This window comes from Phyllostomus discolor, chromosome 3, assembly GCF_004126475.2.
Source record: "Phyllostomus discolor isolate MPI-MPIP mPhyDis1 chromosome 3, mPhyDis1.pri.v3, whole genome shotgun sequence".
Classification (NCBI taxonomy): domain Eukaryota; kingdom Metazoa; phylum Chordata; class Mammalia; order Chiroptera; family Phyllostomidae; genus Phyllostomus; species Phyllostomus discolor.
Window position 1 is genome coordinate 165,454,270 of NC_040905.2, and position 15,104 is coordinate 165,469,373.

The 15,104-nt window shown below is 45.8% G+C and overlaps 1 protein-coding gene across 12 annotated transcripts in view; it reads right to left on the reverse strand.

Moving 5' to 3' along the window:
• Window positions 1-15,104, reverse strand: part of KANK1 (KN motif and ankyrin repeat domains 1) — a 190,414-nt gene that overhangs the window by 25,184 nt on the left and 150,126 nt on the right. For 9 of the 12 annotated variants that reach the window (XM_036021715.1, XM_036021714.1, XM_036021716.1 and 6 more), the window contains one exon: window positions 246-2,921. In XM_036021715.1, the coding sequence (XP_035877608.1) occupies window positions 246-2,921 (2,676 nt within the window). Of the gene's footprint in view, window positions 1-245; window positions 2,922-5,268; window positions 5,400-5,426; window positions 5,613-15,104 lie in introns of those variants that run through there. The other 3 variants (XM_028506277.2, XM_028506276.2, XM_028506273.2) reach the window with 3 other exon arrangements.

Here is a 15,104-nt window from a genome sequence, read left to right on the forward strand (position 1 = left end):
TTCTAGCCTCAGTCCTCAGCCAGGGGCCAAAGCAGCTACCAGATGATGAGAAACAGCAAATCAGATCACGTATTTTTTTTTTCCTGATCACGATTTTCAATCTTGGTTTTTATTCTACCAATTACCATTCTAAAGCTTTCTCCATGATTCCAAAAAATGGTTCCAGCATTTAAAAAACCCTTATCTCCTAGAAATACACTGTCCCCACCCTTTCCCATCTCCAGGTGCCTCAGGTTGCTACCTACCTGAGAGAGTACCAAGACTCATTTTGGGGAAGTCAGGGTTCCTCAGCTCTTCGGTGCTTGCAGACTTCATGACAGAATTGAGTGAAGATAGGGTGCTGATGAGCTGCGAGTTGAGAGAGCCAATCTGTGAGTGAGGTTCTCCAAAAGCTTCTGCCAGTTCACTATAGTTCTCCGCCAGCAGTGTCTGCTGTTCCGCCAGCAGCTTCTGGACGCGCTCAATGTAGTGATCCAAGCCAGTCATCATTGCAGACGGAGCCTGTGGCTGGGGGTTCTCCAGGAACTCTCCTACCGGCTCATCCCCAACACCTACACTCCTCCTGCTGGCCGTCAGCCCCACAGCCAACTGGGGAGGCCCACAAGCTATGGTCCTCATTTTGAGACCAACCAGGTAGTTGTCATTAATATTTATCTGCCCCACACCTGACTCTTTGGTCTTCACAGCTGAAGGCCTGTCAAATCCAGAAGTGCCAGAAAGCACTGTTCCAACTGCAACGGACCGTGTCTTTGTGGAAGAATTGATGTCCTTGACGCGGCCTTCTCCTATAGCCACCGTTCGCACTTCCACAGTCTCAGTGCTGGTCTGCTTGTCTGAAGTGCTGAGGGAAGTGTTGGTGCAGGATTCCATAAGGGTGGCCGTCTCGGTGTTGGTGAACTGGTTCACCTGCTCCAAAGCTGTGCTGGTGTGCTGGCTTGTGGTCTGAGGCACTGCCATGACAGCAGCTTCCGCCTGGCCAACAGCGTCCGTGCTCATGCTCCGGGAGATGCACTCCTTTGCAGAGCAGACAATCACATCCACGGAACAATCTCCGCAACCGATGGATCGTACTTCTTTGAGATTCAGGTTGGTCTTGAGGAGGGTCAGGTCTTTCACAGACTCTTCTGTGTTGCTGCCTGTTTCACAGACACTGATTTCCACACCCACGCTCTTATCACACGTCTCCACAGACCTTCCAGTGCACTGGTCATGCATTTCCACCCTTTCTTTAACAATCCACCGATTCATGGGCAGCTCCGGCCCCACGACTTTATTCTCCCAACTGGGCTGGCAGGAGACGCCTAGGCTGCTTGTTTGCACAGAGGTCCCAACACACGAGTCAACTACATCCACGTGACTGCCAACCATTTGGTCTCTCATCTGTACCACTGCCTCTACCATCTTGCTGAAAACAAGAGGCTGGGCCATCATGGCTTTGTCAACTTTCTTCCTTGATCCAGCGGCCTGCAGCTCTTGCTTGAGTTTAGTCATCTCTCGGTCATGGGTGGTTTCCTTAAGCTGTACTTCCAGGCGGTAGATCTTTTCCTTTAAGGCTTCTATGGTCTGCTGCTGCAGCTCAATTTCTTTGTCAGCTTCGGTAGTCACTCCGAGCATGGCCTCTGTCACACTGACCCCAGAACTCCTCGTCTCAATGACTGTCCCTACAGCAGCATCCTTCAAGGACCTGGAGCCTCTGTGGTACATGACAATGTCATTCATGTTCTCGTTGGCACCCACAGCCACAGATCGGCACTCTCGAGGCGGACACTCCCCATTCTCCCTGAGCTCCAAGGAGGCCTCCGAGCTGCTGCCCTGGATCTTCTGCTCCAGGGCCTGCATGTCTGCTGTGAGCTGGCGGAACTCTCTTATCCTCTGCGTGCTCTGCTCTACACTCTCTATCTCTTCTGCTTCATATTCAATGTACAATTCCCCATCACCTCTCCGGACCCTGGAGAGCTCTTCCAGCTGGGACCTGTTCCCAGCACTGTAGGACCGCTTCCTCACACCACAGACATCGTTCTGAGATGCAGCTCTTTGGTTCTTCAGCTGTGAGGCCAACTGCCTTTTCTCCTCTTGCAAGACAGCGATCTTTACCTGGAGCACAGGGATGGTTCGTACCTGTTCCTCGAGCTCCTTCAGGCGTTTCAGGGCGATGGCCATCTGCTCCCGGATGTGCTGCAGGTGCATGGGGCTCACATTGGTCACTGGAGTGGAGATCCCTGAGCTCAAGGGGCTGTGGCGGATAGAGCTCCCCATGGAAGAAGTGGTGGCAGCGGCTGGGGCATAGCTACTATAATCCCCATTTCCTTGGTATCCATTCTGAAGCTGGTACATAGCAGGATTGTGGTTTCCAGAACCCATAAAGGAGGAGAGAGAGCCTGTGGAGCCCAGGCCTCCAAAACTGGCCAGCCTGGGCCTTCGGAGGTCACCTGGTGTCGCCTGCATGGTGATTCTCTCCTGTTCCAGTCTCCTCCGGGTCTCCATCAGTGTCTTGGTGACATGAAGGTTGTGCTTTGGGAGTTGTGGTGAGGGTGGTGGTAGCTGTCGGCTTTCTGGGACAGTAAGAAAGGTGGGTGAGAGCTCCAGAGGGGCAGGTAGCCTTGGGATTGGAGTTGATGTAACTTGGCCTCTGGCTAGGAGAAAGCTCGGGCACTGCTTGTTGTCATCGCTATTGGAAGACGACAAAGACTCAGTGGAAGTCCACAGACCTTGCTGGCCAGATGTGGCAGTGCTCTCTGGGCATGGCACAGATGGCTTCCGCCTCTTCTGAATGTTCACTTTCTTGATGGTGTTTCCTTTCTGTATGTCATCCACGTATTTGAGAAAATCTAAGTCTAGTTGATAACCATAGGGAGTCTCCACAAAATAAGGATCTCTCTGCTCCTTGTCATGGTCCCCGTTTAGAACATCATCTGCTTTTCCTGAGGGAGAGAGAAAAGATAATACTTTAATGCCATGTCATAGTGGCAAAAGCTAATAAATGTGTGTGTTTCAGTGTGGCCAGCTGGTATGATTTGAGTTGACAGACCTATGTTCTAATCCTGGACTTATAACTTAAGAGTTGGGTGAATGAGTTAATAAACCTTGAGGAATTTAAGTTTCCCCCAGAGTAAAATATAAAAATACAAGCATTTCACTCATGAAGTTGTTAAAAGAATATAATGGGTTAATGGTTTTAAAGAGCCACACACATAGCAAGTCTTTACTAAATACATTATTTGTATTTATTTATTTTTTAAGCCCTCACATGAGGATATATTTGTTGATTTGGAGTGGAGAGACATCGATGTGAGAGAGAAACATTGATTGGTTGCCTCCTGTATGTGCCCTGACTGGGGATCGAACCCGCAACCTAGGTATGTGCCCTGACCAGGAATTGAACCACAACCTTTTGGTGTGCAGGACAATGCTACAACCAACTAAGCCAACTGGCCAGGGCTAAATACTTTGATATTTTTTTTTAAAGAATGCATTAAATGATTTAAAAGCATTTCTTTCTTTTTTTCAAATCCTCACCCAAGTTTGTTTTTCCATTCCTTTTTAGAGAAAGAAGAAGGGAAAGAGAGAGAAGCATTGATGTGGACAAAACATCAACTGGTTGCCTCCTATACCCACTCAGACTGGGGATTCTTATGTGCCTAGACCAGGGATTGAATCCACAACCTAGGCAGGAATCGAACCCACAACCTTTTGGTTATCAGGTTGCTCCAGCCAACCAGCTGAGCCATACCAGCCAGGGCTTAAAAGCATCTCAAGTAGATAATTTCTTTTGTTGTCTACAGTCCCTTGACAGCAGTCATTAAGACCCCTGTTTTATAAAGTGTACTCTGGGGCACAAAAAGTAAAAAGTAAAACAAAACAAAAAACCTTAGAATAATTGGCCAAGTCAGTGCAGACTCAAGAGGCCTGGGATGTGAGTTTGGCCACCTAGCGCAGATCATGCAGCCTTTCTAAATGGTGGCCAAGGGGTCCCAGTGCCTGATCACCTCCACAGGATGATAGCTGGCTTCCACTTTTCCCTTGCTGGGAATGCTGGGACACAGGACGTTGAGTGATTAACTCCAGTAGCAGGGGTGCAAGAACAGAGGACAAATTTCAACTCTACTTTGTGTCTTCCGGTTAAAAAAAACCAAAAACAAAAAAAAACAAACCCTGTGCCAACAAGAGGAAAAGTTTTCTCCACTTTGACCTCTGTTGGACGAAACATTCACTATCCCAAGAATACCTTGTTTTGTAGCTGTGCTGTATGCAAACACATGCAAAGGAGAATGGAAATAGGGGCAAACCTCTATCCAAACACTGGATCATGTGGTATTTGGTAAATGCTACTTCTGTCTAAACCAAACATTTAGAAAAGGAAACACAAGAACCTTTCAAGGCACAGACCCTGCTGCTGACCTAAGCTATGCATTTCAAACTGAAAAGCAAGACCATTTTTGTTTGTTTAAATTGTAAGATAAAGTAATGTGTTTTCCTAGAATCACAATGAGAGCTCTGCACTTTTAGAGCTATGGAAAGGACCCCAAAGTAATGAGTGAAAACTCAGGCCTTGGGTATAAAACCCCACCTGATGGCTGTCAAGGTCCAAGTAATTCCAGCACTGTGGGTTGCCAGCCGGCCCTTCCCAGCCGCAACACTGCTGCACATTTATATCTGATAATGTGAAAGCTCTCAGTAAACCTTTTGCCTCCGTTAGCCCTCATTCCTCTGAAATGTTGGAAAGAAAAGCACAAAAAATGACTGCTAAGCAGAGGAGTAAAAAGGTGTATTCTTCGTGCCCTGCTTGAAAACATTATTAGATTGTTGCAGCTGCTGGAATTCGGGCACTAGTTCTACAACACGCGGGGAAAGACATCTCTTTGAAAGAGGGGCACACAGCACCCATCATTTTCTAGCCAAAGGAAGGGCAAACTGAGGGAGAGCGCCTGCCCCTGGAAATCTGGGCTCCGGCTAGCAGACCGCATCTTCCCGTCTCTCCCTCTTTTTAACACCACATGGACAACACAGTCACTCCAAATATGCGGCCAGACTTGTTTCTAGCGCTCTCTGAAATTCCACAAAGAGAAACTACAGGCTCGGGTGTCAGACAGCGGCAGACAGACCTCACCGACACCGCCAGCGGGGATTCTAAATCAGGCAGCTCCGGACCCTGTGGGCCGTGGCTGCCGCTGCTCCCGCGGGCCACGGGGACTTTAGCCCCGGGGACGAGGCCCTGTGCGCCTGCCCGCCCTGCGCCCCCGCCCGCTGGCGAGCTCCCCGCACACCTACCGGGCGTCCTACGCGCTCCCCGCCGGCCCTCCCCGTGGCACCGCTCGCCCGGCTGTGCCGCTCAGACGCCCCGGCTCTTCACCCCGTAAGGAAAGGAGGTTCAACATTCGTATAAACTGAGCCGCACCAGGCGCAAATACCATAGGCCGAGTGCTCACCAATGAAGTCTCCCTCCGCCTTCCGTGACACCACCCCCAGCACACTCAGCTGTTCGGCATTCCCTGCTTTCTTAAAGAAAACAGGAAACCGGGATCTTTTGAAAATGTGTGCGCTTCATTCCAGCGCTGCCGCAAGTAAAAATCAAGCCAGCAATTTAACCATGTCCACAGAGAGGCTCTGTCTGCTGGCCCAGTCACTTCTTCATGAAAGAGTTTGTGTTCTTGTGTGGAAACTAAGCAGCCTCAGCCCTCAGTCACCTGAGCACGGCAGGCACAATTGGCCCCACTGTTCTCTGCAGGTTCTCAAAGTCCCCAGCAGCACCCGGTGGTTCCAGAGCACTGAGGGACCCTTCTCAGCGTTTGGCTCTTAACCAGTGACAGGCAGCTATCCTTTCCTATGAATCTCAACTCAGCTTTTGCTATTGGCGACAGTTTCTTTTAAAAGAAATTTTAAACATCTCTTTTCAGTTACTAAAGTAGTACACATTTCTTTAAAAATAAAAATCACGTAGAGACTATTTAAGCAAGAAAAAAGTCACTCATCTCACCATCTACTGGCAACTGTTAATATTTCATTGTGACTCCTAGGTTTTTCTATTTCTTAACATGTTTACTTTTTCCACTTAGGCATTTTCATTTTTCAATGTGAAAGGTTTTTAACCATTTTTCTCAAAAAAAAACCCACTTTCAAATGTACTGCTTTAACATCAAGATTTAAAACACAATTGAATACATCACATTTTTCAGTAAACGTTAACCGTCACATATTATTTCTGCAGTTTACAAAAGGCACAGTCATGACAAATTAACCCTCACATGGACTCTGGACTCCTAAATCTGGGAGTCGGGCAGATGTCAGAATTTTGCCACTTTCTATGATTTGCTAGTCCTGCTCAAACCAAACTATCCTAAGGCTTTGTAATTCAAGTTTCACGCTCCAGCAACTGAAAAAGCAAGCTGTGTTCTCAAGGTGTGATTTTTACACACAACCCTCCACAGTATGGACTGTTCTCCAATTAAAGGTATCCAGTGTCATTATTACTTTTTTGTATCTGTTTCTACTGCACCATTGCGTACATCAACACAAATACAGCACTAACAGGGCCCTGACTGATTCCCAGTTTTTCATGTACATAGTCTTATCTCCCTAGGCTAGATTAAAACTATCTTGAGAAAAACAAATTTCATATTAAAAATATCCTTCATTGTTTCCCCTTTCCAACCATACATATCAATTAACAAGATGCTGGGAACCAAGTAGATGTTTAAAACTATTTCCTGAAGGAGTAACTGAATAGATAGTATAATACAATGAGCTTTGAAAAAAATATCTTAATGCTCTATAGACAGTTGTCGCTTGCTGCATATTAGTGTTAAGGATGACTCCTGCATGATGCTGTTTCGGTGGTTATCTTTAGGTTGTGGAATCATGGGTGCTTTTAATGTTGATACTTATATTTCATCAATTTCTATAACATAGGTATTAGTATTTTAAAATAGGTTTACAAGAAGTCACTATTTGGAAAGCAAGAGAGATGAACTGAAAGAAACTCCAAGAAAGTTTGCTTGGAGGTGGATGAATGAGGCAGCTGTGGCGGACAGCTAGATGTCCCACCGTATGTGTTATCCCCTTCTTCCACACTAGCAGAACTCCCATGTTTAGCTGGGCAAATATACAGACTATATTTATGCGGCCTCCATTACTGTTAGTATGGCCATAAGCAGAAATGTCATGTAGCAACCACCAGAAACCTCCCTTAAAAGACACAAGAATAGGTCTATGACCTCCTTTCTTCTTTGATACTTCCTCCATCCTACTACCTGGAATGCAGATGTGACGACTGGAACTTTTGCTGCTATCTTGGACCACGAGTTCATACATGGGGTTAGAGGAACAATGTGCTAGATGGAACCTGGGTCTCTAAGAGCTTTGTGAATCAAAGCTGCTATGCTACTTCAGGAAAGTCTACCTCTTTAATTTTATGTGAAAGAGTAACTTCTATTTTGTGTAGCCATTGTATGTTTTGGGTCTCTGTTACTTGGAGTTAAACTGAATTCCATGTCTCCACTCCCCCACAAAAGGAAAAAAAAAAAAGAAAAGAAAAAAGACCAGATGTGGGGGGAAAAAAGAAAAATAATAAATAATGACCTGGGGTGATGTTACAATAAAACTTTTTTAATTACAAAGTTTTATTAATTCAACAATAATTACAGAAATGTAAAACAACAACAACAGGATAAAAAATGTCTAAGTGGGTGATAAGGAGGCTCTTAACTTACTAAAAGCCATTTTTTTGGACCAACAGAGCTGTGCCTGCTCGTACACAGTCAGAAACCACCGGCTCTGTCTGCAGCCAGAATCCTGAAAGTAACAGCTTCCCACTAAACCTTCTGGAATCAGAGGGCTGCCCTGGTGTTTACAAGAATTTTTTGAATGTCTGGAAATCCAGTGGTAGAGACTGTGCCTGGCACCACCTCTGCCTTCATTATATAGCATTCACTGAAAGCTTAATTGGGTGCAGAAAATGGTCCTATTCAGTAGAAAGAGTAGGAGGAAAGATTTATAAGAAATTAAATGAGGTACGGTCTAGTTGGGAGATAAATGCCAAACACCTTAAACATAACACTAATTGAGATCAGTTACAAAGGCACATTATCAGCAAGAACAATGTGATAGTATGTGAACGAGTGATCAAAACATAACTGAGTTAACCAGGACGTGCGTTCTGAAGACCAGGTAAGTAAGTGATGATGGAAAAGGGAAAGAGAGGTAAGTGGTGGACAAGAGCCAGAGCACAGGCTGTTGGTGCAGCTCTGAGAAACAGGCAGAAGAGAGGGGGTGACTGATAGAGAAGAGGCCACCAGATCTGGGTCCCTGGTCTGGACCAGAGGCATTCTGTCCACTTAGTCACTGTTACAGCAGTGCACACTCAGCCTTGTGCTGGGGACTAAAAGGCATCAATGAAGATCGTCTTGATAACTGTGTGGATTAAACTGAGGTAAACCAAGAGATTAAATGCAAGTTAAAATGTTATAATTCCCAAGTATGAAATGAGGACCAAATAATTTTATTTATACGTTCAACTTACATTTATAATCACGATTAATAAAAAAGCATTCTTAGTCATCCTCCCCTCCCCAATCTCACTTGCTCTCTCTTTACCAGGCACTATTCTAGCAGCTGGGAACACAGCATGAACCAAATGGGCCACGTCACCATTTGCACAAGGCTCGAGTCTAGTGAGAGGTGTGGTGCATGGAAAAAGAAACTCAAATACAATGCAAGGCAGAAGTGAAGCAAAGAGGTACACTCACCGGAGTCCATACCAGTGTATCCAAGTAAGTGGATCTGCTGCTAACAGTGGGCCACACAGCCCCTGGGATCGGCCTCATCGAGATGACCACTCCTAGACACCAAGGGTCTCAGAGTCCCTCTTGCCCCGTCTCTCTCCCAACCCAGTTTTTACAGTCTGAATTTGGGGTAACCAAACACCCACTGTGGCAGTACCAACTACAGACAACTCCCAATGTGCAGATCAAATTCCCATGTGTGCAGAAAGAAGTAGAAATCAACAAACTGATGGCAATTCTATTCTTTATTCATATATTTACCACCTGGCAAAACTTGCTGTACCTGTGAAAGTGTTTCAGTTTATGGATTCAAAAACAATTTGAAATGTCCTTGCAATTTTTTTTTACATTAACAAAGTGAAATAGAGATATGAATATTTCAAAAGTCCTATCATGTAAATTCATAAAGTATTACATGATTTTAACTTTTCAAGGAAACTACGCTTACTGTCCAAAGAACATACAAAAATCAGTGCACTCGCTGGGAGGTAAAAGATGAGACAAACAGTGGAAACTGGTCAGAGTATAAACCTGCTAGTGGGAGACACACCTGTGTGCCCCCTGGGGACATCTGACCAAGTTTGGAGACTTGTCTGGATGTCACAACTAGAAGGGGGCTGCTACTGACATCTAGTGGGCAGAGGCCAGGGATGCTGCTGTAAGCAGCCCACAGAGAGAAGGGCAGTGCCCCCTCCCTTCAGGCCCCCCTCCGCCCCTGAATTACCCAGTCTGAAATGTCTCAGCTGAGAATGCCCACGCTAAAGACAGTGAGCCAAGTAAGAAAATTCACATACAGCAACCGAGAATTTGACCATGTAAGTTGTGGACTTTAGGTCTTCCACTTCTCCGTGGGACCAGAACATTATGCTCAAGTGACAGGGAGATAAAAATGCTACTTCCTGAGTAAAAGAACCCTACTTTCTACACACTCTACCACAGTGAGCCATTCTTTAGTATGAGCAGAAGCAAGTGTCTGGAATAATGTATCCTGGTGGACTTTCAAATGGACAAGACTTTGTTATTATTATTTGATCTATTAATTAGGATACAATGACTTCTTTGTGCTGGCTTCACTGCTGCGCACTCTAGGCCCAATTACTACTGACTACCGGCGCCAGGAAAAATCATTACACCCATGTGCCACAACTTCCACACACTCGTTATGTGTTTTTCTTCACCAGATATTCTACCTGACTGTCAAACTACAGAACTTTGCTAAACCCCGTAAGTGCAGTCTCCTCTCACAAAAAGCTAGAGGACTTGGCTTAAAGAGCTGAGGCAGTCCCTGGAAATCACATAATGATCACAGGTCCCCATATTTAAAATCAGCAGAATGCAAGCATCCTGCTGTTCGAAACAGAATGATTCTAAATCAGCTAAGGCTGAGAAGCAGGGGAGAAAAAATCAGTAGGATGAACTGGGTGAGAAAGGTAAGTTCCCACGGAGTTAATTACTCACAATGTGAAAGTAACCAAGTTAGCAAATCAACTTTTGCAGACACGGACCAGCGGGACAGAGAAGACAGAGAGGCAGAACAGGTCCCTGCGAACTGGTTTAACAGGAAAGTTCCCCAGACAGCACTATTAGCATTAAGACTTTTAGACCCAAGGAGCTTCCTTGTGCCAAATCTACGTGAGAAACACCATTTGTTAGAGAACACATAATAAAAGGAGAACCGTGTAAGTGTTCCTCATTGTGCTTTAAAATAATACACGGCAGGTGAGATTTTTCTCTAGCTCTTTCATGTACCAAAGAGGACTTTTAAACCTGCTCTCTACCCCGCCCAGCCAACAGACCCATCCGGTCGTTCATGCCAACGATGAGCACCTACTAGGAGTGAGGGCCTGCTCTGTGAAGCTGTGTCCGTGCTCCATGGAGTTTATACTACCTACCCGATTTCACCTGGACCTCTTGTCAGGTTGCAGGTGTTTCAAACAGCTACCCAAATGCTTTGTACAAAAAAAAAATTGACAACAGTAAGGAAAGCAAAAGTAGATGCCAGAAATTCATAGGAAATACCCAGCCAGTTGACAGGTCACATGATACAGAACTGCAGGGCTTGCTTATATGGCTAAGTTATACTTGTGTCTCCTCTATCTGTACCTCTTCATAACTCCATGTAGCTCCTCCCCCTAAGTCTTTAGATTTCCTCTCGCAGCTGATAGGATCTCTGCTTCTTTAACCTGTCTCCACAGACCTGAACCTGCACACTTTCCCTCCCCCTCCACTGTCTCCACATCCTAAGGCTGCCCATTCCCTCGAATGGAAGAAGCAATCATCAGAGTGCACGATAGTTTTATTCTTTCATTTGGCAAATATTTATTAAGTAGCCACCATGCTCCAAACACTGCTAGGAGGTAGGCAAATGGGACACAGAGCCGGCCTGGACAAACTTGCGAACTATAGGAGGAGGAAGACAAGCAGTTGCAGAAATAAGTAACAACTGTGATGAAGTGCTGTGAAAGCAGAAGACAGGAGGTAGGAGCGGGGACCCCCAGCTGGGCTGGCACAGGGAGTCTCCTGCCAGTGCTGTATTTCAGGAGTCCAGGGGCAATGTGTGTGGGGGTGTGTTTGGTGGGGAGATGGGCATAGAAGAAATTCTAGGCCGAGGAAACAGCATAACAAAACCTGCCACTTTTAAGAACTGAAAAGGAGGCTTTTCATGATAATAAGGAAAAACCAAGGTGATGCAGAGAAGGGACAAAGTCTCCATCATACAGGACCCGAGTCAGGTTTCTGGTCCTGAAGTGCACTGAGTAGCTGTTGAAGGGCTCTTAGCAAGGGAGTGAAATGATCACATTTGCATTTTAATAAAACTACTTGGGCTATGTGCTGGAGTATGTATTAAAAGTCTCTTTAGTGCCCTCCATTTGGTTTTCCATGAGTAGTTCAAGTCCCCATGAGTTTTCTCTAGGTATCACAAATTTCCCTGCATCATGGGAGTTTTATTTATGACAGCCATAGAGTTAAAACCACCAGAAGGTAGGTAGAGCCTGACTAAATCTGGGACACCCCATGGTCTACACCTTCCCCAAAATACTGAAGAGGAAACTGAGAAGGCCTGACCCATCTGAGCTTCTCAGGGCTGAGCTGGAGGCCTGCCAGAAGCAGGCCTTCCGATTCGTCCTTTGGGGCCCTGTCCAGGACCCCTTCCTGCTAATAAAAAAGAAAATACTTTTCTTTAAACCAGTGGATGACTCACTGCAGAGAGAAATGATGAGATTTCCTTTTCTGAAGGGTATTCAAGTATAATGCACCTGACTGGGGAGGGACAAGCATGGCACGAGTGAGGGCCGGAGGAAAGACGAGGCGGCGTTTTAGGGAACGCAGGCTCTGGTTCAGCACGTTGAGAGGCAGAGCACATATCTGCTCCTTTTTGGAAACCAGGATGGGAACAGCAGGGACTGAAGACATCTGTGCAGCAGAGACGGCACTGATCCGGGCTTCCAGCAAGTGTCTCTCAGAAGAAGGAGAGAAAGACGGGCAGAATGCTACTGCCAAACCTGTGCTCCTGCCCCGGTCCTTCCTTCTCTACCCACACCTGGCCAGGGGCTGAGTCACCCGACAGGGAAGGCTAAAGACAGAGGACAGGGTCTGGGGGAATGTAAGCAATATATTCGGAACAGTAAAGACGTCTACGCACTAGGTGGTCTCTGACAATCTGAATGTCAGGTCGGCTTGCCTTTAGAGTCACTGACAAGGATCTTGCTGCAGGTGACCCTGATTGCCTGAGATGCATACCTGATCCAGAACTCAGATAACACATGCTGCCTACCAGCTGTTATTCTCAACTGTCATACACACATCACATTAACCATTTAAGACAGTGTCAGGCCCTGGCTGGCCTGGCTCAGTGGATTAAGTGTCAGCCTGCAAACCAAAGGGCCGCTGGTTTGATTCCCAGTCAGGACACATGTCTGGGTTGTAGGCCAGGTCCCCAGTAGGGGGTATGCGAGAGGCAACCACACATTGATGCTTCTCTTTGTCTCTTTCTCCTTCCCTTCTCCTTTCTCTATAAAGAAATAAATCTTAAAAAAAAAAAAAAAACAAAACACCAGGAGTCTAGTTGGCTCAGAAACTCTCTTTGAGGCTCTCACTGTTCAAATCTGGGATAATCTGAGCATCGACCTAATATGATTGATGATAGTAACAGATTACAATCCAGTGAGTAAAGTAGGTATCTTGAATCTATAATGTTATAGAAAACAGACACAGTAGTGTGCCTGCCAGTTAATAAATAAAGGAATTATGGAGAGAAAAACCACCGTTTAACGACCATCATAACAGTGGCTGATTCATGCAGGAACCGTCAGTGGACGCTGAGGCTAGTGGGGAGAGACTTCCTATTTAGGAAGAGGATATTGGTGTGGCCTCAGAATACCTCCCTTGTCTATCACAAAGGGAAACAGGGTGACTCCACGGTGCAGAGAGCTGACAGATAACCACCTGGACCAGATGATCCAAGCTAACATCACGTGCCCCTGAGGTCATGCTCTGAGAAGAGCCCAGCAGCATTTCTGTGGTGTTCCTGCCTGGAAGGCACGTCCTAAGTCTGGAAACGTTGATGGGTGCTGCCTGAGACACTGCAGGATGGGATGGCGGAGGCCGAGAACTGTTCCCCACACACAGGAGGAGATTAAAGTGACAGGACAGTTGCATCGCACACGCACGTACGCACACACAGACGCAGAAACGACAGAGCCGATGTGGCAAACTTAACCACTGGGGAATCCGAATCTGGGTGAAGGTGTGAGAGTTCCTTCACAAACTTCCTCTAAATTGTTTCAAATTATTTCAAAACAAATTTTATACAAACACACACACACATACATACATACATACATACATACAGGGGTGGGCAAAGGTAGGTTTATAGTTGTAAGTCACGAAACAGAGTTTATTCTTGGTTATTTATTAACTATAGTATTATTTCTTATTCTTATTTCATTATGATTTATCTTTAAGGTGATGATTGCTGGTGATTTAACCTATTTTTGCCCACTTATGTGTGTGTGTGTGTGTCTGTATGTACATATACACATATAATACACACATACACATATCAATATATGTCAGTGCACATCATGTTGGCTATTGAAAGACCGTGTCTGGTGTCCATGTGGCTGAGAAACTCTCTCTGGAGCTCGCACTGTTCCAATCTGGGTAGTCTGAACAACAAATTAACACTTTTAATCGTTACGTGTGTGTATACATACATATGAACAACTATAAGCCTACTTTGCCCCACCCTGTAATATAGACCCCCTTCACCGGTGTCCTTGGTGTCTCTGCTAATGTACAACTGTTGCTCACACGTAAATAAAGCAGTTTTTTCATTTTTAAAACAGGGGCTGATGTCTCTGCTCTCCTCTATGACATATTCTTTGAGGAACTTTACATTTGTTTGAGGTAGCCCTGGAAACTTGTAGCGCTTTTCAATTGTTAATCTTGCAGGCTGATGAGACAGGTGCCCATTAGAGAGAGAATGAAGTCTAACAGATCCTTTCTGTGGCATTAAAAGTCTTAAACAATTTAGCCACAATCCAGCACTTCCCAGTTTCCTCCCCACCCTGAACCTCAACCCATGGGAGGAACTTTCAAGCCTATCTGCCTTTGCCCATTCTGTTTCCTCTACCAGCACACACATGCCCTTCCCTTGCCTATTCCATCTGTCAGAATTAGCTGTATCAGCTGTAAGGGCCCAACCCAAATATCCCAACCTTTGTAAAGTCTTCACTTACCTCCGACCGCCCTGTCCTGGGAAGAACTGGTCCCCTTCTTCCCTCTGCATTCCTAAAACATGGCCTATACTTACTGACATGTGCTACATAGTTAGTAGGCACAGGACTGCCTTCCCCTAACAGACTATAGGTATCTTGGGGGGCAGGAACCAAGTCATATTTTTTTCTATCCCTCAGTGCATAGCATGGTGCTTGGCATGCAGCGTATCTGGTATTTTTTTAAATGAAAAACCCCATGTACCAATTAATAAGTATGGTGGAGAAACAGATGTAATGTTTAAAATCAGGCACTCTAGGGCCGCACTGCCTGAGTTTGAATCCTGGCATTGCTACTTTCCAGCTGCTGGCAACAGAGATTCTACCCCGATTTGGAAAAATAATGACCTGATTCACAGTGTGGCTGTGGACCTCTGAGAACGATGCCTACTGTCTCCCATTATTGGAGCATCCTCTGTGGTTTGATCAAACATACAGCCCTGGCATCCCAGACAGGATCCAGAGCTCCTTTCCTCCACCTTGCCCGGCCCCTGCTTCCCACCTCGTGGGTTTTAGTTTGCTGAAATCATGAGGTCTGAAATGGTTTCTG